Source organism: Vigna angularis, chromosome 8 (genome assembly GCF_016808095.1).
Source record: "Vigna angularis cultivar LongXiaoDou No.4 chromosome 8, ASM1680809v1, whole genome shotgun sequence".
Lineage (NCBI taxonomy): Eukaryota > Viridiplantae > Streptophyta > Magnoliopsida > Fabales > Fabaceae > Vigna > Vigna angularis.
This window is the reverse complement of record NC_068977.1, coordinates 20,018,257-20,042,640: the sequence shown is the minus strand read 5'-3', so window position 1 is coordinate 20,042,640 and position 24,384 is coordinate 20,018,257. Positions and strand designations below refer to the sequence as shown.

Below are 24,384 nucleotides of genomic sequence, written 5' to 3'. Positions count from 1 at the left end.
CTAACAATTTTTTTACTTCATTCTCCACTGCTAGTCTCTTCTCTTCCCCCAATCTCCTCTTCTTTTGAGCCACCGGGCGGGCCTCTTTGAATAATGCCAGCTTATGTGACATGATTCTTGGGTGAATTCCTGGCATGTCGGCGGCCGTCCAGGCAAACAAATCCTTATTCTTTCTTAACTCGGCTCCTATGAGCCTAGTTTGTTCTTCTGTCAAGTCACTACCGACGGTACTAACTTGTTCCTCCTTACTTCCCAAAGGAAAGGGCCTTGTTTCTCCCATTGGCTCTATCCGGTCATCAGTATTGGTTCTCGGGTCCAGATCTGCCATAGCTACCTCCGATCGCCTTAGTCTCTGTTGGGAAGTGGATGGCTGAACCTTTAAACCTGCTACATAACATTCTCTGGCTATTCTTTGGTCCGACCGAACGATACATATAATTCCCCTTTCAGATGGGAATTTAAGTGTTAAGTGGGGTGTGGAAACAATCGCCCCAAACGCATTTAGGTAGAGCCTGCCCAAAAGCACATTGTAAGACGTGCTTGCATCTACCAACAAAAACCTGATCTTCAATTCCTTATTCTGCTCGGTCCCTAGGCAAGTTCTTAGATCTACATACCCCCTTGTATCCACCCTCTCTCCAGAAAATCCTACTATTTGCTTGTTATATGGAGCTATCAGATCTTCTGAGAGATCCATTTGCTGGAACATCTTCCAATAAAGAATATTGACTGAACTTCCCTGATCTACCAAGACCTTCCCCATGTTGTACCTGGCTATAACAGTTGTTATAACCATCGGGTCATCTTGATTAGGATCGGGAGCATGAAAGTCTTCATCGGTGAATGTGATTGGCGGCATTGAGCGCTTCCTCACATCTACCCTGTGTACACTCTTCAACTCCCTTAGGCTCCTCTTTCTTCCTGACGCCGAACGCCCTCCAACAAATCCTCCAAAAATGGTGTTTATTGTGCCCCGCACTGATCGGTCGTGACTACGACTTCTACTCCGCCTCCGATCCGAGCGTCTATCATCCCTTCTATCACTCCGTTCCACCCTAGTCCTCCTCGGGGGACTTCTCGTCCTCCGCTCTTCTTTGACAAACTTGCTCAGATGGCCTGCCCGAAGCAATTCCTCCACCTTGTTTCTCAACACCGTGCAGTCTTCGGTGGTGTGTCCTATGTTGAGATGATACGTGCAATGTTTAGTCCCGTCGGCCTTTGTGGACGACCGAGAGGGTCTTACTCTAATAAGGTCTACACTCAGGGCTTCTTCCAAAATCCTAGCTCTTGGCGCATTGAGCGGGGTATATTTTTCAAATCTGGGTCCCTTGGGACCCCTCTGTACTTCTGGCCCCTTGGCCGATCGGCAGGTACGAACGGCTTCTTCCCCTCTTTCTTATCTTGTCCTGGAGCTGAGTGATAAGTTGTCGTTGAAGCTATCAAATTAATACTACTTTTCAAGGCAACTTCAGTATTGCCAAGTAGTATCTAAGAAAGTAGATAGGGCTAAAGTAACCCTGAGTCGTCTCCCAACGAACACGAAATTGCTTTCGAATATTTAAATGAATGCAATGCAATAAGAATAAAAGTAATGTTTGGAGAATGTTTAAAGAATAAATAAGAAACTTAAAAACAATTATGATTAAATAGGCTAATTCCACTACTTTTCCAAGATAGATTCATCATCGGTTATTCATGGATAATTGTTCAATTGATTATTGTGTAAGTTTCAAATTAATTAAAGTACATTCTCAATTAATTTGAGGGCGATCATGCATTTAACCAAAGTAAATTCTCAATCAAATGCAAAACTTTTCTAGATTATTCACAATAAATTCAACCAAAGTACATTCTCAATCAAATTCTATTGTGTTTAATAATGTCTATTATTAAATCTCCTAACCAAGTTAAAAGTTAATCAATCAAAGTAAATTCTCAATTGATTATAGTTGAAATTATTACTACTAATCAAAGTACATTCTCAATTGATAGTAAAAACCATTTAATCATATGAAAGTTCCTAAATTAAATCAAAGTAGATTCTCAATTAAACCTAGAAACCCTAGAACTCATATAATCAATATGCATGTAGATTCAAACACATTATGATGCAAAACTCCATGGATGAGAACGAAGGCAACGACGGCGTGGTAGCCATCGTGGCTGGGAGATGTCGCGATTAGAGATGGAGGAAGTGGTGTCACCGTTAATGGCACAATGAAGGTGGATGTTGCGGCAGCGCGACATTGGTTCGAGGAAGATGGTGGAAAACGAGAGTTTCGCGAGAGATGTGGTTTTCTGAGTGGTGGCCGTTTTGGAGTTCGGTGACGGCGGCGCGGCTTTGGGATTTACGGTGGTGCTGTAGTGAAGATGATGGATGGTTCGAGATTGGCGAGCCCGCGAGAAGCGTGGTGGTTGCTTGTGGTGGCGCGATAGAAGGAATCGCGAGGAAGAAGAAAGGTTGTGGCGGCTTGACTGGTATCCGCGGCGCTAGCTGGAACTTGCGAGAAAGAAGATGAAGATGGCGCGGCGGAAAGTAAGGTGGTGCGCGACGGAGCGGCGCGACAGAGGTTGAAGAAATCATGACTTTTGAGGAGACGAACGATGGTGGTCGGCGCGGTTGTTGTGCATGACGGCACCTATCGATGGCGGCGACGACGCATGGCCTAGCGCAAGCGGAACGACGGCTTACAGCGTTGGCGGCATTGACAGCTAGGGTTTCAATGGGTGGAAGATGATGCTCATGTGTTAGGGTTGAGGTGTCATGGTCTGGTTGGTTCACTAGTAAATGAAAGGATTAATGATGTGGCATCATGTGGTTGGTCTATTTGGTGTGCAGAGGATTAATGACGTGGCAACTTCTTAATTGTTAGATCTGTGTGTTGAGGATTTGGACACGTGGCATAATCTGGTGGAGTTTGGCTTAGGAGGGGTAGTTGTAGGGAAATTTAGGAGGTGTATTTAGAATAGGGTTACTGTTTGGCTTAGTATTGGGCCTGGTTAAGAGAAGAGGGGTGTATGTAGGGATTTTAGGGGGTGCAAGGATAAAGTCTGCCATTTTGGTCCATTTGTATATTATTTTGCAAATAAAATCTGATTTTTGGGCCTTGAATTGCCATTTGGATCAATATAACTTATATTCTCAGCTGCATAAATAAACATTAGAACATCCAAGAATAATTTATGCGCTAAAACTCACATTTTACGTCATTTTAATTCCCAAACCCAACAATTCCAATCATCACAAATTCACTTAAAATCAACCATTTAAGCACAATTATCTCATCAAAAATTTGAATTTTAAAGCATAAATGTGGGCATAAATATGGACTCATCACTTCGTTCTGTTCCTGTTGTCGCCTATGAACAACCCTCATTTCCTCAATTCTGATGAACCTTGCTGCTCATTCTTGCAACTCATCAAGTGTCATCGGGGGTTCTGCAAACAGATTGTCAGCGAAAGGGGAGGGCCTCAGCGCGGTGGCAAGAGTGCTGATTGTGAACTTCTTGCCTACCCCCCTTACTTGCCGAGCGGTCTTGTTAAATCGGTCCATGAAATCTCTAAGACTTTCCCCCTTCTCCTGTTTAATATTCGTCAGCTCCAAATATGTCAGGTTTCGAGTTTTACTGGCAGAAAACTGCCGTTCAAACATATCCCTTAAAGTTGCGAAATCGTTAATCGTTCTGGGTCTAAGAGAATGGAACCACGCTAACGCTTCTCCTTTTATTGACAAGGAAAAGACTCGACACCACACATTTTCACTAGGGGAATAGATGGTCATAGCGTCAACGAAAGACCTCAAGTGCTCCTCCAGATCGCTTGTCCCATCATACTTCTCCAAGACCGGGAATGCTCTTTCCGGAATTTGTTCCTCCATTACCCTCGCGATGAATGGATGAAGAGCTCTCGTCCGACCGGGAGGGGCCGAACGGTTTGCTGTTCTGCGAGAGCTGGCTTCACTACGATCCTCCGCTTGGTGATAGTCCTGGTCTCCTCCCCGATGATCACTATCATCGGCATGATCTGTGTCTTCCTCCGAGTCCGGTTCTGTTTCCGGCATCTCCACGATAGGTGGTGTTGCAGCGGGTGCGGAAGACTGTCGATTAGCTTGCGCCCCTCTAGCAGCATCACGCTCACCCTTGAGGGTCTCAATTTCTGCCTGCATAGCCTCCATCTGTCTTCTCATCTCCTGCATGAACGTTGTTGGATCCTGCTCCATCCTTATGGCTTCAAAAGGGTGTCTTCCAAATCCTTGGCCCCACGGTGGGCGCCAAAATGTTTTTGCTGGAAATGGTGCCGAGGAAAACTCCTGATGCCTCCGCTGATGAATGCTCCGACTAACCGATCGGTCCTTCGCGTCCGCGTTCTGTATTCTCCTTTATCAGTGTCAAGTGGGGGGACCTACAGAAAACACTCCGACGCTCAAGTTAGGATTTATCTCTACAAGCCTAGTGTCAAAATTAGAAATAAGCTTTTACCTTCCTGATCCTTGATTATTTATAGGGTCTCAAGGAATATAACCCATTAATTTACCTTTTAATGACAATCAATGCACACCTTAACCGCTATATGATAATCGTTACCTACTTAATTGCATATTTAATGGCATTCAAAGGTTGTCTCTGGCAAAACAACTCGAGACTTCACGTGGATAACACGACACACCCTAATCGGATACTATTGACTCTTACTACTCTAGCCCGACCGATCGATCGGTCGGTCCTACTCGGTAGTAACATAAAGAAAAGGCAGAGAGGAAGAAAGCACTGGGAAAAACGAACCAGGGGAGCAAGAGACGTGTGGAAGGAAGGAGAAAACTTATCTAGGTAAGGTGAGTTAAAGGTTGTGTGTTTATTGAGTACTGATAGGATTTTATTCATCTTCTTTTTCATGTTTCTAAAAATTAAATAATCTAGCATGTATAGACAAATGCATAGGTAGCACTCATTAAGTGTTGTTTGTTTCAAAATGAAGATGGAATGGCGTAATGTGATTATGTTAAGTACTAGTTTTTGTAGTATGCGTGTATTGATATTGAGTGATGAATAATAGGTGGAGGGACTCATGCTTGACAGGGGTAGACATCATGAGAGTGGAAAGACTATGTGATAGACTGATTCTATGTCGGTAGTAGAAGATTGCACTATGGTGGATAATCTTGTGTCCCCTTTGAATAAAAAGGGGTTGTATGAATATTTTAATATTTTTTGGTGAGTTGGAATGATAAACTGGGTGAGAGAAATTTTTATATAAACATCAGGGTGACCTAAATGGCTTCGGGTGCAGTGAATAATGCTTATAAGTTAATATATATATATATATATATATATATATATATATATATATATATATATATATAAATCTAATTGTTTCCATTAAATGAATCCGATCGATCGGTTAAACTCACTATGTTAATACGAACGGGGCCACTTGATCTGATCGGTCATCAGCGTAATGTTTGTTGAGAACTTCTTGTAGCTGTTTGCTCAAAACAACCTTTCAATATCATTAAGCACACAATTAATGATGTAACGGTCACCGTTGAGCGGTTAAGGTTTGGAGATAAATTAATTAATTAGATTCCTTTAAGTTCTATAAATAATAATTTATTATGGAGGTAAGGGACCCCCTTTTTTGCCAACTCTGACTGATTATTGATAGACTTGCAGAGATAAATTCTGACTTGAGCGTCGGAGTGCTTTCTACAGGTCATCCCTCCGTTTGAGAGTCACAATTAAGGAGAAATCTAGGTGTGGAGACTGAAGTACGAAGGATCGACCGATTGAAGATAGTGGAGGTTGGAGCATTCTCGAGCAGAAGTGGTAGGCATTATCCTCGTCTCATTTCAGTAGAAACATTTTGGCGCCCACCGTGGGGCCGAGGATTGTTGAAGATACCCTATCGAGACCATAAGGATGGCACAAGACCCAACAACGTTTATGCAGGAAATGCGAGAAAGGATGAAGGCGATGCAAGCGGAAATCGAAACTTTGAGAGACGAGCATGATGCGGCTAGAGGGGCTCAAGCTAATCAACAATCTTCCGCACGCGTTGAGACACCACCCATTGTGGAATTTCCAGAAATGGATCAGGACTCGGAAGAAGACACTAATCAAAAAGCTGATCATAGCCGCCACCAAGGTGAGGATCATAGCCGCCACCAAGGTGAGGATCATAGCGAGGCCAGCTCGCACAGAACTACTAATCGTCCGATTTCGGCCATTCGGGTGAGGGCGCTTCATCCGTTCACAGCGAGGGTTATGGAAGAACAAATCCCAGAAAGAGCGTTCCCAGTTCTGGAGAAGTATGATGGATCAGGAGATCCGGAGGAGCACCTGAGGTCCTTCGTCAATGCTATGACCATCTACTCTCCCAATGAAAAGGTGTGGTGCAGAGTTTTTTCCTTATCGATAAAGGGAGAGGCCTTAGCATGGTTCCATTCGCTTAGACCCCGAACCATCAACGACTTCGCAACCCTAAGGAACATGTTTGAACGAAAATTTTCTGCCAGTAAGACCCAAAATTTAACTTACCTGGAGTTAACGAATATCAAGCAAGAGAAGGGAGAGAGTCTTAGAGATTTCATGGACCGATACAACAAGACCGCACGGTGATAACGGTTGAAAAATCGTTATTTTTATAGTTAATTTTGATAATCAATCAACCCTTTTTAACTTAGAAGCTTGCCTGAACTCATGTTTTTGCTTTAGTTTTATGAATAAGAGAGTTGAAGGTGAATTTAATGGTTTTGTTCTAGATTCCCTTGATTTGTAGGCCAATTGAATGATTTGAAAGAAGAGTTAAAGTACCGACTGGTTAGAATGCAGAAAAGTCAACCAGAAACAAAAAAAGTCAACCAGTCAACCAGAAAAGTCAATAGTCAACCAAAATGCAGAAAAGTCAACCAGAGTGCAGAAAAAAATTTCGCCGAGTTGCGCTTAGCGGTAATTACCGCTGAGTGCCACTTTTCAGGTGCTGAAATCGGCGACATTCTGATGGGCTTGGGCTTACTTTTCTGTATTTTTTTAGAATATTATATAAGGTTTTAGTTAACTTAGGTCAATCATCTTTGGTTGGAAGGAAACAGAAACACATTTTTCACCCCTTGGGGGTAGAATTGGAGATGGTGACGGCTCTCGTCTTCTCTTTCTCGGGTTTTTCTATCTCTTCCATTCTTTCATTCCATTGTTCATCTAGTTCTTCCATGACAACGAAGAACTAAACTTTTATTGTTGTTGGGGAGTCAATGTAATCCTTTTGAAACTCTCATGTATTGAATTTGTTCTTCAAGATCTTTTATAAGATACATGCTTTCTTTCATTAATTGTTAAGGTTTTTCCTCTTTCCTCAAAGCATGCATTGTTTAACTTATTCGATGTCATGATTCTTGGTTTTGTTGATATGGACACATACGGGGAAATCTAGATCTGGCGAATCTCTCCCAATAGTAGTATAAACCTAGACATAGGAGTATGATGGTTGGCTGCCTTTAAGCTTCTGTTCACTATAATGCATGATTAATTGTTAGGGAGACAAGACATTGTAAACTAGTGATTATGATTTGGCTTTCTTCGCCGAGACATTGGGTTTAAGGTAATTTAGAGAGTGACATTAACATTAATGAAAAGAATGATGAATTCCTTAATACATGAGAGTGGATAGGATGAAATTGATAAACCCCAACAACATATTCATCCATAAAATTCAAATTACGTGTTTTGTTTCTTCTTGCCCATTGATCAATACATGCATACATATTTACTTTTCAGTATTTTGCTTTGAAATCTCAAGTAACTGTTTGTACAAATCTTAGCTAATCAACAAACCACACAACTGTCTAGGCTGTGAGTCCTTTGGGAGAACGATACTTGGTCTTACCAGGTTTATTACTTGATACGATTCGGTTACACTTGCCGAGGGTTAACAAGTTTTTGACTCTGTTTTCGGGGATTGAAAATTTGTTCATCACACGACAAGTGAGGGGAGTAGGCAAGAAATTCACAATTAGCACTCTGGCTACGGTGTTGTGGCCTTGCCCTTTTGCGGACAACCTTTTTGCAGAACCTCCTATGACCCTAGATGAATTACAAGAAAGAGTAGTTAAGTTCATCATAATTGAAGATATGAGAGCTGTTCAAAAGCGGAAACACGAACAAAATTCAACCTCAGGACAAGAGAAGAAAGAAGGGAAGAATACGTTGTACACACCAAGGGCTAGAATTTTGGAATATCCTATACTGAAATACATTTCAACAAATTTGAGATGGTTCGAAAGGACCTGATGAGTGCATATTTATGCCACATTTATTCTTTTAAATTCAAAATTTTGATAAGATAATTGTGCTTAAATGGTTGATTTTAAGTGAATTTGTGATGATTGGAATTGTTGGGTTTGGGAATTAAAGAGACGTAAAAAGTGAGTTTTAGCGCATAAATTATTCTTGGATGTTCTAATGTTTATTTGTGCAGCTGAGAATATAAGTTATATTGGTTCAAATGGCAATCCAAGGCCCAAAATAAGATTTTATTTGCAAAATAATATACAAATGGGCCAAAATGACAGACTTTATCCTTGCACCCCCTAAAATTCCTAAATACACTTCTATTTCTGAAACAGGCCCAATACTAAGCCAAACAGTAACCCTATTCTAAATACACCTCCTAAATTTCCTTACCCATACCCCTCCTAAGCCAAACTCCACCAGATCATGCCACATGTCCAAATCCTCCCCACACAGATCTAGCCAACCACATGCCGCCACATCACCTCCCTTGCCACATCACCATCTTCTCTAACACAGAAACCTTAATTCCTAATGCAAACCCTAGCCGTCACAACCATGCCGCAAGGTGCCGCCGCCGCAACCCCATTGTCGCGCCGCCGCCCCGCGCCACCGTCTATCAGGACCCAAATTTAAGAGATATACCCCGTTGAACACACCAAGGGCTAGAATTTTGGAAGAAGCCTTGAGTGTTGATCTCTTTCCACCTTTGAGGCCTTCTGGATCGTCAAGGAAAGCCGACGGAACTAAACATTGTACCTATCATCTAAATATAGGACATACCACTGAAGATTGCACGGTGTTGAGAGAAGTCCACCCAGGAGGGCTAAGACTAACGAAATGATCGGAGAGATAATAGACTCCCAGATCATAGGCGAAGTAGAAGCCGTAGTCATGATCAACCACTACGTGGTGTAATAAATACTATATCTGGAGGATTTGCTGGACGGTCATCGACGTTGGCAAGGAAGAGGAGTCTGAGGGAGTTAAAAAGTGTTCATTGGGTGGATGTGAAGAAGCGCTCAATGTCATCGATCACATTCACTGATGAAGATTTTCATGCCCCCGATCCCGATCAAGATGATCTGATGGTAATAATTGCTGTTATTGCTTGGTATAGCGTGGGAAAGGTTTTAATAGATCAGGGAAGCTCGGTTAATATCCTATACTGAAAGACATTTCAACAAATGAATTTGTCGGAGGACCTGATAGCGCCATATAACGAGAAAATCGTAGGATTTTTCGGAGAAAGGGTGGATACAAGAGGATACGTGGATTTGAGAACCTGCCTAAGGACCGAGCGGAATGAAAAGGAGTTGAGGACCAGATTTTTGCTGGTAGAGGCAAACACACCCTACAATGTATTGATAGGCAGACCCTGCCTAAATGCATTCGGGGCAGTTGTTTCCACACCCCACCTCTTAGGCCCTCGTCAAGTGTAACCGAATCGTATCAAGTAATAAACCTTGTAAGACTAAGTATCGTTCTCCCAAAGGACTTGCCACCTAGACAATTATGTGATTTATTGATTAGCTAAAATTTGTACAAACAATTACTTGAGATTTCAAAGCAAAATACTGAAAAGTAAATATGTATGCATGTATTGATCAATGGGCAAGAAGAAACAAAACACGTAATTTGAATTATATGGATGAATATGTTGTTGGGGTTTATCAATTTCATCCTATCCACTGTCATATATTAAGGAATTCATCATTCTTTTCATTAATGTTAATGTCACTCTCTAAATTACCTTAAATCCGATGTTTTGGCGAAGAAAGCCTAATCATAATCCCAAGTTTAAAATGTCTTGTCTCCCTAGCAATTAATCATGTGTTATAGTGAACAGAAGCTTAAAGGCAACCAACCATCATACTCCTATGTCTAGGTTTATACTACTGTTGGGAGAGATTCCCCAGATCTAGATTTCCCATTATGTGTCCATATCAACAAAACCAATAATCATGACATCGAATGAGTTAAACAATGCATGCTTTGAGCAAAGAGGAAAAACCCTAACAATTAATGAAAGAAAGCATGTATCTTATAAAAGATCTTGAAGAACAAGTTCCATTACATGAGAGTTTCTAAGGATTTACATTGATTCCCCAACAACAAAATAAGTTTAGTTCACCATATTCATGGTGAAACTAGATGAAATACAATGAAAGAGTGAAGGATAGAACCCTAGAAAGTTGAGAAAGGAGCCCTAGCATCCAAAATCCTCCTCCAAGGGGTGAAAGAGTGCGTTTCTGCTTCGTCCCAGCCAAAGATGACTGACCTAGGTTAACTAAAACCTTATATAATATTCTAAAAAATACAGAAAAGTAGGCTCAAGCCTAGAAAAGTGGCACTCAACGGTAAATACCGCTCAACGGTAGGAGCACGTGATCAATTCTTCCCCTCAACAACATTTCTCACCTCAGCTGTGCCAACGGGTCTTTGAGAGTGCCACTCAGCGGTAATTGGCGTTGAGCGGTACTTGCGGTTTCTCTTCTTTTGCACTTTTTGTGTCCTTTTCTGATTCGATCTCTGTTCCACTTCACTTCTTTCATCAAATTCATCTCAAAATCTGCAAAAAATAACGAAATCAAGCATAAAACCTGTCTAACTCTCTTATTTCAAAAACATAAGCAAAAACTTGGTTTCAAGCTAGTTTCTAAGTCTTAAAGGTTGCTTTTGATATAAATTTTAAGTGTAAAAATAACATTTTTTCAACTATTATCACCACCTCACACTTAAGTTTCCTTCAGACAAAGGAACTATTTGTACTATTCGGGCGGATCAAAAGATAGCCAGAGAATGTTATGTAGCAGGACTGAAAGTTCCACCATCCTCCTCTAGACGAAGGACCACGCGATCGGAGGTAGCCATGGCAGACTTAGATACAAGAACCAATACCGACGACCGAATGGAACCAATGGGAGAAACAAGACCTTTCAGCCTTGGGCAAGGAGGACCAAATTACTTCCATTGGAAGTGAGTTGGAGGAGGAACAAGCCAGATCGATAGGAACCAAGTTGAAGAAGAATAGAGATTTATTTGCCTGGACTGTTGCTGATATGCCAAGAATCCACCCAAAAATTATGTCACATAAGCTGGCATTATTCAAAGAAGCCCGCCCGGTGGCACAGAAGAAGAGGAGGTTGGGGGAAGAGAAGAGATTGGCGGCGGAGAACGAGGTCAAAAAACGCTTGGAAGCAAATTTCATTCGTGAAGTTAAATACACAACTTGGTTCGCAAATGTTGTAATGGTGAAAAAGTCGAACGACCACTGGAGAATGTGCACGGACTTCACAGACTTAAACAAGGCTTGTCCCAAGGACTCTTATCCCCTACCAAGTATTGACGCCTTATTAGATGGGGCATTGGGGTTCCAAGTGTTAAGCTTCTTGGATGCATACTCAGGATACAATCAAATCCCAATGTACCCCCCAGACAGTGATAAAACGACCTTTATAACTGAACGATCAAACTATTGTTACGAGGTTATGTCGTTCAGTATAAAGAATGCAGGGGCTACCTATCAACGATTGATGGACAAAGTCTTTTGTCATCATATTGGTAGATGTATGGAGGTGTATGTGGATGACATGGTGGTATGAAGCTGTTCGGTTGAAGATCATGTGAAGGATCTTGTAGAAGTTTTTCATCAAGTACATAAGTATGATATGCACCTTAATCCAGCAAAGTGTACTTTTGGGGTACCGGTTGAAAATTGTTTAGGCTTTTTATTGATGACCAGGGGAATAGAGGCAACCCCGACAAGTGCAAAGTGGTACTTGAAATGAGGAATCCACAGAACTTGAAGGAGGTTCAACGTTTGGTGGGACGGTTGACTTCGCTATCACGTTTTATCCCCAAACTGGCCGAACGGATAAAACCTATTGTAAAAATCATGAAGAAGAGTTTAGGCACCAATTGGGATAACCAATGTGAGCAAGCCTTCAATGAAGTTAAAGGCATACTGGTGAGTCCACCAGTTATGGGACGACCTGATCCCAAGCATGATCTGCAGTTGTTCTTGGCAATTTCGGAAGTCACGGTTAGCTCAGCCTTGATACAAGAGCAACCCGAGTTTACAGTCGTATACTTCATCAGCAAAACGTTACAGGCTGTTGAGACAAGGTACAAGCAGGTGGAGAAGATTGCTTTAGCCCTTGTGATAGTGGCGCGACGTTTGAGGCCTTATTTTCAAAGTCATCAAGTAATCGTGAGAACTGATTATCCAATCGCTAAAATTCTGTGAAAACCAGACTTGGCAGGAAGAATAGTAGGTTGGTCGGTAGAGTTATCCGAGTTTGGCTTACGCTTCGAACCGCGTGGGTCGGTGCGAGGGCAACATTTAGCTCATTTTGTGGCCGAATTACCTTTGAAGGAAGAATCTATACACACATGGGAACTTTTTGTGGATGGCTCATCCGAACGTTCCGGAGGAGCAAGGATCGTTTTGGAGGGACCGAACGGCTTTATCGTTGAACAGGCAATTGTTTTTCGGTTCAAGATAAGCAACAATCAGGATGAATACGAAGCAGAGATTGTCGGTCTTGATTTGGCTAAGGATCTGGGGGCGATTTCCATCAAATGCCGGACAGATTCGCAACTAGTGGTTGGGCAGCTAAATGAAAGTTTTCAAACTAAAGATGACCAGTTGCTCCGTTATTACCATAAAATGAAGGATCTGGTAAAGCAATTCCGGACGGTGGAATTCAAGCATGTACCTAGAGAGCAAAATGCTAGAGCAGATGTTTTGTCTAAATTGGCCAATTGCAAAGTGAAGGGTTCATTATTGTCGGTCATAAGACAGGTTATGATGAATCCTTCATGATGGAAGAGCTTGAGGAGTTTGGACCGACTGAGGTAGCAGGAGTGCGATCCGGATCCTCGAAGCTTCTCCGACGAGTGAAGACGCAGCGGAATGGAATAGAAGTTCGAGATCGAAGGGGAAACTAAGATCGAACACATGGAACCCTAGGATCTAGGGTTTAATCGGTGGAAACCTGAGAGGCACGAATGAAACCCTAGGAGTGGGGAGAGACTCGATTTGGACCGATTAAAGGGTGATAAATGGAGATTGAACGGTGAAAAAGGTTCAAATGGTGAAGGATAAAGTTTCAATCGGTGGAAAATGGTGGAAGTGAGTGGAAAACCTAGAAGAAGATGAGGTAGTGAGATGAACGAAGAGAGAATACCTTCGAAGACGCGTATGGAGTGTGGATCTGTGGTTGGCGACAATGAGCTCTCGAGAACGAAAATGAGACGCTCTAAAATGTGGAGGGATGCACGAGGGGAAGAATGAATGAGATGCAATCTGAAGACGTGGCTAATACGTTGGAGCAGTGACATAATGAGGAGCTGACGCGTGCACGAGATGTGGCAGTGGAGAGTCAGCGTGGAGGATGAGAGAGAAGCACAATAGATGTAGTGGAGAAATGAGAGAATGATGAAATTGCTTGGAAGGTGGCTAGAGGCGGTTCATTAAGACTCTCTAGCCTGACTTTCAAGGTAGAATTGTGTCTGGAATTTCTCTACAAAAATCACAATTCATTATGTTCAAAAATGAGTGATACAATGGTGGAGACAGGTATTTATAATAACCCGTACTCCAAGAGTAGTGTAATTCATGTACAATAAAATGTAACAAAATACAATAGAACAATGAGGTAATTTCATGAGGCAGTATGCCATCACCTCGGTAGAATGTTTGTCGGTCCACGAGGTGTCTGACCAACCCGACTGGAGGAAGGAGATCAAAGATGTAATTAAGAGACAAGAGGATGACTTATTGATATGAGCGGCGGAAGCCAAGAAAGCTGCTCGGTTCTTATTAGTAGGAGGAGATCTCTATAAAAGAGGATTCTCGTCACCTTTATTAAAGTGTGTGTCATCAGAGGAAGCCAAACATTATGAGGGAGCTTCATGAAGGGGCGTGTGGAATGCATACTGGCCAACGAGCACTCCGAGCAAAGGTGTTGAGGGCAGGTTACGTTTGGCCAACAATGGAAAGGGACTACAAAACATTTGTGCAGAAATGTTTAAAGTGTCAGGAGCATGGCAACAACTTCAATCTACCGACGGTAGAATTGCACAGTTTAGTATCCCCTTGGCCGTTTGCATAGTGGGGAATAGACATAGTGGGACCCTTTCTAGTGGACAGAGCACAAAATAAATTCTTATTAGTTGCAATTGATTATTTTACTAAGTGGGTAGAAGTAGAGCCTCTCGCTACAATCACTGCTGCAAGGGTTCAAAAGTTCATGTGAACACTTATCTACCGTTTTGGAATCCCCCGAACGATCGTTACAGATAACGGGCGACAATTAATTGATAAACGACTTGCATATTTTTACAAAAAGCGAGGAATCAAGCATGTTACTAGCTCGATGGAGCACCCGCAGACGAACGGTCAAGTTGAAGCCGCCAATAAAGTAATCGTGACGGAGTTAAAGAAGAAATTGGGAAGTGGTAAGGGAGCCTGGATGGACGAGCTGCAAGAAGTTCTTTGGGGGTACCGTTGCACACCGCATGGTACAACCGGAGAAACTCCGTTTAACCTTACATATGGAACAAATGCCATGCTACCGGTAGAGGTAGGGGAACCTAATATCAGGCGAAAAGTTGAAGATTTGCAGGTCAACAATGACGAACTTCGAACGGAGTTGGACACCATAGATGAAAGAAGGGAAATTACAATGATTCGAGTGGAAGCCCAGAAAAGACTTATCGCCAGACGTTACAAAACCAAGATAAAACCCAGACAATTTGTCGAGGATGATCTTGTGTGGCGAAAGACAAGGGAAGCCCGACGTAACCGAGCAGAGGGAAAGCTAGCCGCGAACTGGGAGGGTCCCTTTAGGGTGATTAAAAATATGAGAAATGGAGCCTACCGTTTAGAGCACCTAACAAGGAAGGTCATCCCTAATACCTGGAATGCGTCACATTTAAAGTTTTATTTCAGCTAAAAGATCACGTTGTAATTTCTATCAAAGATCAATAATATTATGGTTTCTATCATTCATCAATGCAGTTGAATGGTGAGACAAATTTCTTTCGTGAACTCTCACCTTGGTCTTAGGGCAAGCCCCAAGTGAACTCCTAAGACCTAAATTGAGCGGTGAGGTAGATTTCTTTTGTGAACTCTCACCTTGGTCTTAGGGCACGCTCCTAGTGAACTCCTAAGACCTAAACCGAGCGGTAAGGTAGATTTCTTTCGTGAACTCTCACCTTAGTCTCAAGGCAAGCTCCTAGTGAACTCCTAAGACCTAAACCGAGCGGTAAGGCAGATTTCTTTCGTGAACTCTCACCTTGGTCTTAGGGCACGCTCCTAGTGAACTCCTAAGACCTAAATCGAGCGGTGAGGCAGATTTCTTTCGTGAACTCTCACCTTTGTCTTAGGGCACGCTCCTAGTGAACTCCTAAGACCTAAACCGAGCGATGAGGCAGATTTCTTTCGTGAACTCACCTTGGTCTTAGGGCACGCTCCTAGTGAACTCTTAAGACCTAAACCGAGTGGTGAGGCATATTTCTTTCGTGAAATCTCACCTTGGTCTTAGGGCACGCTCCTAATGAACTCCTAAGACCTAAACCGATCGGTAAGGCATATTTCTTTCATGAACTCTCACCTTGGTCTTAGGGCACGCTCCTAGTAAACTCTTAAGACCTAAACCAAGCAGTAAGAAACATTTTACATAGCCTATAACATTTATCTTGCAGATCAAGCGCGCAATCAACTGTAAAAGATGCATGTATGCGTGAGAAATGTTGATAGTTCCATATAGTCAAATGTAAAAGATGCATACTTTCATTTAAGAAATGCCTACTATTTCATATACTCATTACAAAATTCGTAGACGATGAAAAATTCTAAACTACTTGAGAAAGCTATTAAGACTAAGTGTTAACCCCATCGATCTCCTCGATCACTTCAGCAGGAGTATGAACATCAGGAATTGCCAAGGGTGAAGGCTGAGGAACGTGGATAGGAACCAATTTACCATCCATCACTACCATACTGACATCGAGATGAGGGTCTTCTAAAGGAATTTGGAAAAAGACATTACATTGGGCGAGTGCCTTCCCAAAACCAAGTAGATGTTCCTTCACAACTTCGTCACCCAAAAATTTGTTGTCAGTTTCCAGTTTCAACACCCTATCCCGAAGGACATCCCGCTCGACAAGGAGGTTGTCCCTATCGGTCCCCAGCTCTTTATATTTATTGGTTGACTTTTGGAGGTCAAGTTTCAAATCGTCAGAGGACCGTTGTAGTCGGCGCTGAGCAGAACGAGATTCAACGAGCAAAGTGTTATCTTTTCTTTTGTCCTCATCCGTTATCCTTTCTACTTCAGCCAACCTAAGCGTCAATTCTTGATTGGAATTCACAGCCGCATCATATTTTTCCTGAAGTGACTGAAGCTCTGTAGAAGCCGCGACCTTCCTCTAGGCGGCGTAAGCCCAACTCATTGTGGAACGGGCGGCTAACTCCCAAGCCATGTTCGAGGCCTCTTCTTCGGTCATCCCTTTCATCAAATTTTTTTCTTCAGCGAAAAGATCGAAATGAATGCATTTCGCCACCCATGAGTTGGAACTGAGCGGCCCAGAGAGAGGAGGATCATCCGATAGAGATCGCTTACTATGTTTAGACGAAACAGAAGATTCCCAAGCAGTTTTACATTTGCCCTTTTTCTTCGGAATTGGCTGAGAGTGTTGAACTTTTTCAGCAGCAGCAGGTGGACGTGTGGATTTGGTCGTCGGGACTTCGGTGGCGGGCGGAGGAAGTTGTGTTTGCTGGCCTGACAAGGACGTCACAGGGACGATAGTATTGATCGGCGTACGAGAAGAGCTTCCTTCAATTGTTTTCCTTATTTCACCCCCCTTCTAGGCGAATAAACGAGCGAAGGTGCTGCTCTTTGCTGGATACATCCCAGTTAAGTAATCTACACAACAAAAATAAATTTAGATAAGTTACAAACCGTTTCTCGACAAAAGGAGGTTAAAAGAAGCTTACCAAACACATTAGAGTGAAGATTTTTGTTGTTTAGAAAACCGATGAGTGCGCGAGAAGAGGACTTGCGGGGCAACTGACTCAATTAACTTATCAAATCCAACTCTTCGGGTGTCATCTGGGACTTGGGCCATGAAATAACCTTCTTGGGATGGTTGGTCCAATAAAAGGGAAACTTAGGCTGGCCATCCGCAAAACAGAAGCTGGAATAACCATCCTCCAAAGGTACAACCTTAAAGAAGTTTCCCTTAAAATCCTTATAGGAATTGTTAAACAACATCAAAAGCTGTCTATCCGAAATCGTTCTGAGGGAAACCCAGGGTTTAGATGGATGAGGCAGCACATGAAAAAAGTAAAGAAAATCCCCCGGAGTGGGATATAGGGCTAGGGCAGTGCAGGCGGTAGAGAATGCTTGCATAAATGCCCAACCATTCGGATGCAATTGTGTGGTAGCCACATTAAGCTCTCTAAGAACGCCCATTTGAAATTCTGAAAAGGGAAGAAGGACTTTCAAGTCCTTAAACATTGTAACATAAACATAAAAGAAATCTAAGGGGTAGTCTCCCCGACCATGACACACTCGCTCGGTCATTCTACAGATGGCAAGCTTAAAATGACTTGCGTCTTGATCGGCCTTCACCAGACAAACTTTGTCAGCCAATTCCTTGAAAGGACGACGACGAAAGAAAGTGGAAGAGATTTGCCTAACCTCGGGGGGAGCCCAGTCATAGCCAAGAACAACAGGCCAATCTTTGGGTTTACCATCCCAAGCACCGGCAGAATCCACATGAATAGCAACCTCCTCAAGAGCATCACTATCCTCAAGAAGGTTAGAAGAATCTCTATGGTCCAAGGGCACGGCAGAATCGACGACCATAACATCTTCACCGACGATGACACCCGAGTAGGAAGAGGAAGATGAAGAGGTGGAAATCTTGTCATCGGCATACCCCTTGCCCTCTTCACTGGCGGAATCAGAAGAAGACATAGTTACTTGAAGCAGAAGATTAAGACAGGAAAGAAGTGCACTTGGAAGCAAAAGGGGCGTGGATAGAGGGTGAACAATTAGGGCAAATCTATGGCTATTTATAGAGGGTAAAAAACGATTCGTCGGTCAAATCTAGAGCATCTAAAGGAAGAAGATCTAACGATTCAGGTGTTGTGACGATACATTTTTACCTTTTCCCGCCTATTTTTTACAGTCGTGACTTTACGACTTCAACTCTTCCCGCCACTTACACCGACCAGGAACAACTTTAGAACTCAGGAAAAGCCTTGAACCGATCAGGAACAACTTTAGAACCCTATGCAAAAATTTTTTGCTAGGGCTTGGGGGGCTTATGTTACCATTGAATGAGTCTGACCGATCGGTTAAACTCACCATGTTAATACGAACGGGGTCACTTGATCCCGATCGGTCATCGGCGTAATGTTCGTTGAGAACTTCCTATAGCTGTTTGCTCAAGACAACCTTTGAATATCATTAAGCACACAATTAATGATGTAATAGTCACCGTGGAGCGGTTAAGGTTTGCATTGATTCTCATTAAGAGGGAAATTAATTAATTAGATTCCTTTAAGCCCTATAAATAACAATTTATTAAGGAGGTAAGGGACCCCTTTTTTTGCCAACTCTGACTGATTATTGATAGACTTGCGGAAATAAATTCTGACTTGAGTGTCAGAGTGTTTTCTGCAGGTCATCCCCCCGTTTGAGACTCACAATTAAGGAGAAATCTAAGCGTGGAGACTGAAGTACGGAGGACCGACCGGTTGAAGATAGTGGAGGTTGGAGCACTCTCGAGCAGAAGTGACAGACATTATCCTCGTCCCATTTCAGTAGAAACACTAATAAAGTGAGGGTACGTGTTGTAAGTTACTATATTATATTATATATATATATATATATATATATATATATATATATATATATATATATATATATATATATATATATATACTTGAGATCTAAAACAGAGAAAAATAGTTCTAAAGGCACTAGTACAGGTGGAGGATATAACACCGGTTAAAATTGGTTATAGGCACCGGTTCTACAACCGGTGCATAACCAGACGAGGTAAAAAAACGTAGGTATTATGCCTCGATCATGAACCAAGACAAAAATGGTAAAATTATGCCCCGAATTTTTGATAACCGAGGCCGTAACACTATTTTTTTTTTTAAAATTTAGGTAACCCAGTTCAGTTCAATTTCAGTTCAAGTTCAGTTCAAGCAGAAGGATTTGGTGACCGAGATTCACAAAATGCAACTGCAAGAAGAAAAAATCAAAGCAACAGAAACGTGGTTTAGTAATCCAGAACCCAGAAGCAAAAATCAAAGCAACAGAAACATGTTTTGGTAATCCAGAACCCAGAAGCGCAACCCATAACCCAGAACAGCAGCCCAGAACAACCTGCAAACCAAAACAACAACCCAGAACCACCATAACAGCAACCCAAATCGTGCCTCCATGATTCAATCTTCTCCACCTCAACCTGCACACAGAACCCAGAAACTCAAAAATCGGAGAAACGAAACTCAAATTGCAGCAACCAAACTCAAATCGCAGAAGCCAAACTCAAATCGAAGAAACCAAACTAAAATCACAGAAACTCAAACGGTAGGAGAGAAAACAGAGATGGTGAGGGAGATCGAGGAATTGTCGCTGCCGCCGCGTCCACCATCGTTTCTCTCTCGCCGGAAACCACCGATCTCGCGGCTATGCTGGCTGTGTGGGTGTCGTGACGTCGCGAGGGGATCTAGACTCAAGGACGTTGGGGTCGTGGTCGCCCGTCGGAGATCTCGTCCGTGGAGTGGGACGAGACCGCACTCGGAGAAGGCGATGTCGCTGGTGGAGCGGTCGGGGACGAGGCCGTAGTCGGAGTAGATGATGCCGCCGGTGGAATGGTCGAGAACGAGACTGGACGACGCGAGAAAGCGATGGAGGGAGAGGGAGGGAGGGAGTCAGATCTGGAGGAAGAAGGAGAGGAGGGAGAGCGAGGGTGGGAGTCGGATCTGGAAGAGGGAGGGAGGGAGTCTTTGGAGGAAGAAGGAAAGGAGGGAGAGCGAGGGAGCGAGAGTGGGAGTCGAATCTGGAAGAGGGAGGGAGGGAGTCTCTGGAGGAAGAAGGAAAGGAGGGAGAGCGAGGGAGCGAGAGTGGGAGTCGGATCTGGAAGAGGGAGGGAGGGAGTCTCTGGAGGAAGAAGGAAAGGAGGGAGAGCGAGGGAGCGAGAGTGGTTAAGATACGAGCACATATGACTCGGTTATCTGCGCGCCCGAAATGATATATGCATATAGGTCTCGGTTCTACACCTGACCGAGGCATATAGTCCTAAAAAAAAAAATATAAAATGATTATATACCTCGGTTTCCGTTTAAACCGAGGCATAAACACTATTTCGTACTGGTTCTGAACGAACCGAAGCCATAGGCTCTGCACAGGTGGGCTTTTAGGCTTCGGTCATTGTTTTAACCGAGGTAATATGACTTATATGCTTTGGTTGATTTTGAACCGAGACGTAAAGTTCGCTTAAACTACGAAAATGCCACCGCATTTTGATAGGCTTCGGTTTCACCTAAACCGGTGCCTATAACGCGAGTTTAAAAGCAGTTTTTTTACTAGTGAGGGCTTGAAAGACCCTTCTCATTTCTATTATTTATATAGATAAAAATCTGGTACAATAGATAGATGGAAGATGAAGAGATTGTCCTAGACTGCTAGGAACAATCATTATAGATAACCCAACACACAACTACCTACTTTAGGCCATGCTCTACTAATCATAGGTAGACTTAATAATTATTCTAATACTCCCCCTCAAGCTGGAGCATACAAATTATATGTACCAAGCTTAGAACAAATAAACTCAATCCGAGGTCCCCTTAACGACTTAGTCAACACATCTGCGAGTTGGTCATTTGATCCAACAAACTCAGTACATATTTCTTTTGACAATAATTTTTCCTGAACAAAATGACAATCAATTTCTATATGTTTGGTTCTCTTGTGAAACACTGGATTTGATGAAATGTGAAGAGCAGCTTGGTTATCACAAGACATCTTCATACTTTGGCTTCCTTTTTCTTCATATAACAGCCCTTGCCCGTGAGCCTTTTTCACATACCTTAGAATGCGAATGATAGCATTCCAATGGCCAACACATGGAGCTTGCATAAACTGACTAACCACTCCAACTGCGAAAGATAGATCCGGCCTTGTAATAGTGAGATAGATTAGTTTTCCAACTAGCCTCCTATATCTCTCCAGGTCGGAGAATAGTTCACCTTCTTCTGTTGTTAATTTTTGATTTGGATCCATAGGGCTATCAACCGGTCTACAATCAATCATGCCTGTTTCTTGCAAAATATCCAGAGCATACTTCCTTTGGGAGATTACAACTCCATCTTTTGACTGAGCTACTGTAATGCCTAGGAAGTATTTGAGGCTCCTAAGATCCTTGGTTTGGAAATGTCTACACAAGTACTCCTTCAATTGAGATATTCCAACAGTATCATTTCCTGTAATAACTATATCATCAACATATACTATCAAGTAAACACATTTCCCAGGAGACAAATGATAATAAAAGACTGAATGATCTGCTTCACTGCGTTTTAGTCCAAATTTTTGAACAATGGAGCTAAACTTTCCAAACCAATCACGTGGTGATTGCTTGAGCCCATATAGAGATCGGTTCAATTTACAAACCATACCAGACTCCCCCTGAGCAACAAACCCTGGAGGTTGCTCCATATAAACTTCTTCCTCAAGATCACCATGGAGAAAGGCATTTTTGATATCCAACTGATGAAGTGGCCAATGACGAATGACTACCATTGCAAAGAACAATCGAATGGTAGTCATCTTTGCCACGGGAGAAAAGGTGTCACAATAATCAAGACCATAAACCTGAGTGTACCCTTTTGCAACCAGTCGGGCTTTGAGCCTATCAATGTCACCATTAGGGCCGACTTTAATTGCATATACCCATCGACAACCAGCATCCTTTTTGCCCGGGGGAAGTGGCACAAGCTCCCAAGTATGACTGTGGTCAAGAGCCTGCATTTCTTCAATCATGGCTTGTCGCCATCCAGGATGATCAAGTGCTTCTTTCACATTTTTAGGAATAACCACAGGAGATACTGAGGATAAAAGGGAATAAAAGGAGGGCGACACTCTGTGATAACTAAGAAAATTATAAATGGGATGAGGGTTTCGAGTGGAACGAGTACCTTTTCTGAGAGCAATGGGCCAACCAGAATCATCTTCACCAGGAGGCGTGACAGGAGATGGTGACGAAGAAGAATCTGAAGGAGGAGATCCACCATTTTCTGGAAGAGGATTACTTACCGGGGTACTGTGTCGAAGGATATCAGTATGTGGAGAGGAAGGTTCGGGAGGACCTTGGGCATGACTTGGATTGACTGAGGCATTGGAGATATTAGACTCAACCACTGGAAGTGGAAGGACCTGGTGGAGGATATGAACATCTTGAACAGAGGGAGAGAAGAAAGGTGTCTGTTCAAAGAAGGTAACATTGGCAGACATGTAGTACTTTTTGGTTTCAGGAGAGTAACACCGGTATCCTTTTTGAAGCCGAGAATAGCCCAAAAAGACACATTTGATCGCACGAGCAGAGAGCTTGTCGAGCCCCGGAGACATGTCGTGAACAAAACAAACACAACCAAAGACTCGAGGAGAGATGTGAAAGAGAGGATCATTGGGAAAGAGAATGGAGAAAGGGACTTAATTATTGAGAGAGGAGGAGGGCATCCTATTAATAAGAAAACATGCAGTTAAGATGGCATCCCCCCAGTGATGAACACGAATATTAGCACCAAGCAAAAGGGTACGAGCCGTTTCAACCAAGTGTCTATTTTTTCTTTCGGCTATACTATTTTGCTGGGGTGTATGAGGACAAGTGGACTGATGCACAATACCATGAGAGCTAAGAAGTGAAGAAAAAGTTGATAAGAAATACTCTTTAGCATTATCACTTCTTAAGACTTTAATTACGTGACCAAATTGGTTCTTGATTTCATTCAAAAAAGATGTGAAAATGGGTAACAATTCAGAGCGATCTTTCATTAGATAAACCCAAGTACATCTAGAATACTCATCAATAAAAGTAACAAAATACCTAAAACCAAAAGAAGAGACGCGACTAGGTCCCCAGACATCAGAATGAATAATAGAGAAACTAGAAGTACACATTGATTGAGACCTTTTAGGAAAGACAGATCTAACATGTTTTCCTAGTTGACATGACTCACATTCTAAAGTCTGAAGACCACTAAGTTCAGGACACATCTTTTTTAACTTTGACAAGTGAGGATGGCCAAACCGATCATGTAACACTTTAGGGGGAAGAGCTGCAACACAAGATACCTGTGGACGAGATCCAAAATGGTATAAACCTCCAGCTTCATATCCTTCTCCAATCTGTCTCCCTGAGCCACGCTCCTGTATAACAAAAGATTTTGAATCGAAAGTTATTAAACAAGGTAACATTTTGGTTAACTGACTTAGGGAAATTAAATTGAATGGACAGTTAGGGACAAAAAGAACAGATTTCAGAGTTAGAGAGGGAGACAGGGAGACTTGACCGACTCCCTTTGAACAAGTTTTAAAGTCATTTGCAAGGGTAATGAAATGGGGTTTTTCTTGGAGGGAAAGGGTTGAGAACAATGAGGTATTACCAGAAATGTGATCAGAAGCACCTAAGTCAATTACCCATGAATTTAGACCTTCCATGGATTGAGAAATGCAAGATGTGGACGTACTTGGGGACTGAGATGATTGCGCTAAACTGTTAGACTTTAATCACAGATACTCTTGATACTCTTACTCAGTGAACTTGGAGTTGGAAGTGGAAGTTTCAGCCTTAGAGATATTGGCGGTTTTTGAAGGAAAGCCATGCAAGGAGTAGCAGTTTTCTTGGGTGTGACCCACCCTCTTACAGTAAGAGCACTGTGGACGTCCTCGACCTCCACGTCCTCCTCCTCTAGTGCCACGTCCTCCTCTTCCTCGCATGGCAACCATGACAGATGGTTCCATTGTTTCATGAGCTTCCTAAGATTGAGACACCGGAACACAAAGA

The 24,384-nt window shown here is 42.6% G+C and overlaps 1 protein-coding gene across 1 annotated transcript; it reads right to left on the bottom strand.

Annotated features, from left to right (window-relative positions):
- Positions 1-3,404: 3,404 nt before the first annotated feature.
- Positions 3,405-4,220, bottom strand: LOC108344283 (uncharacterized). The gene has a single exon (XM_017582746.1). It carries the CDS (start codon positions 4,218-4,220, stop codon positions 3,405-3,407), a length of 816 nt encoding a protein of 271 aa, XP_017438235.1.
- Positions 4,221-24,384: the final 20,164 nt, after the last annotated feature.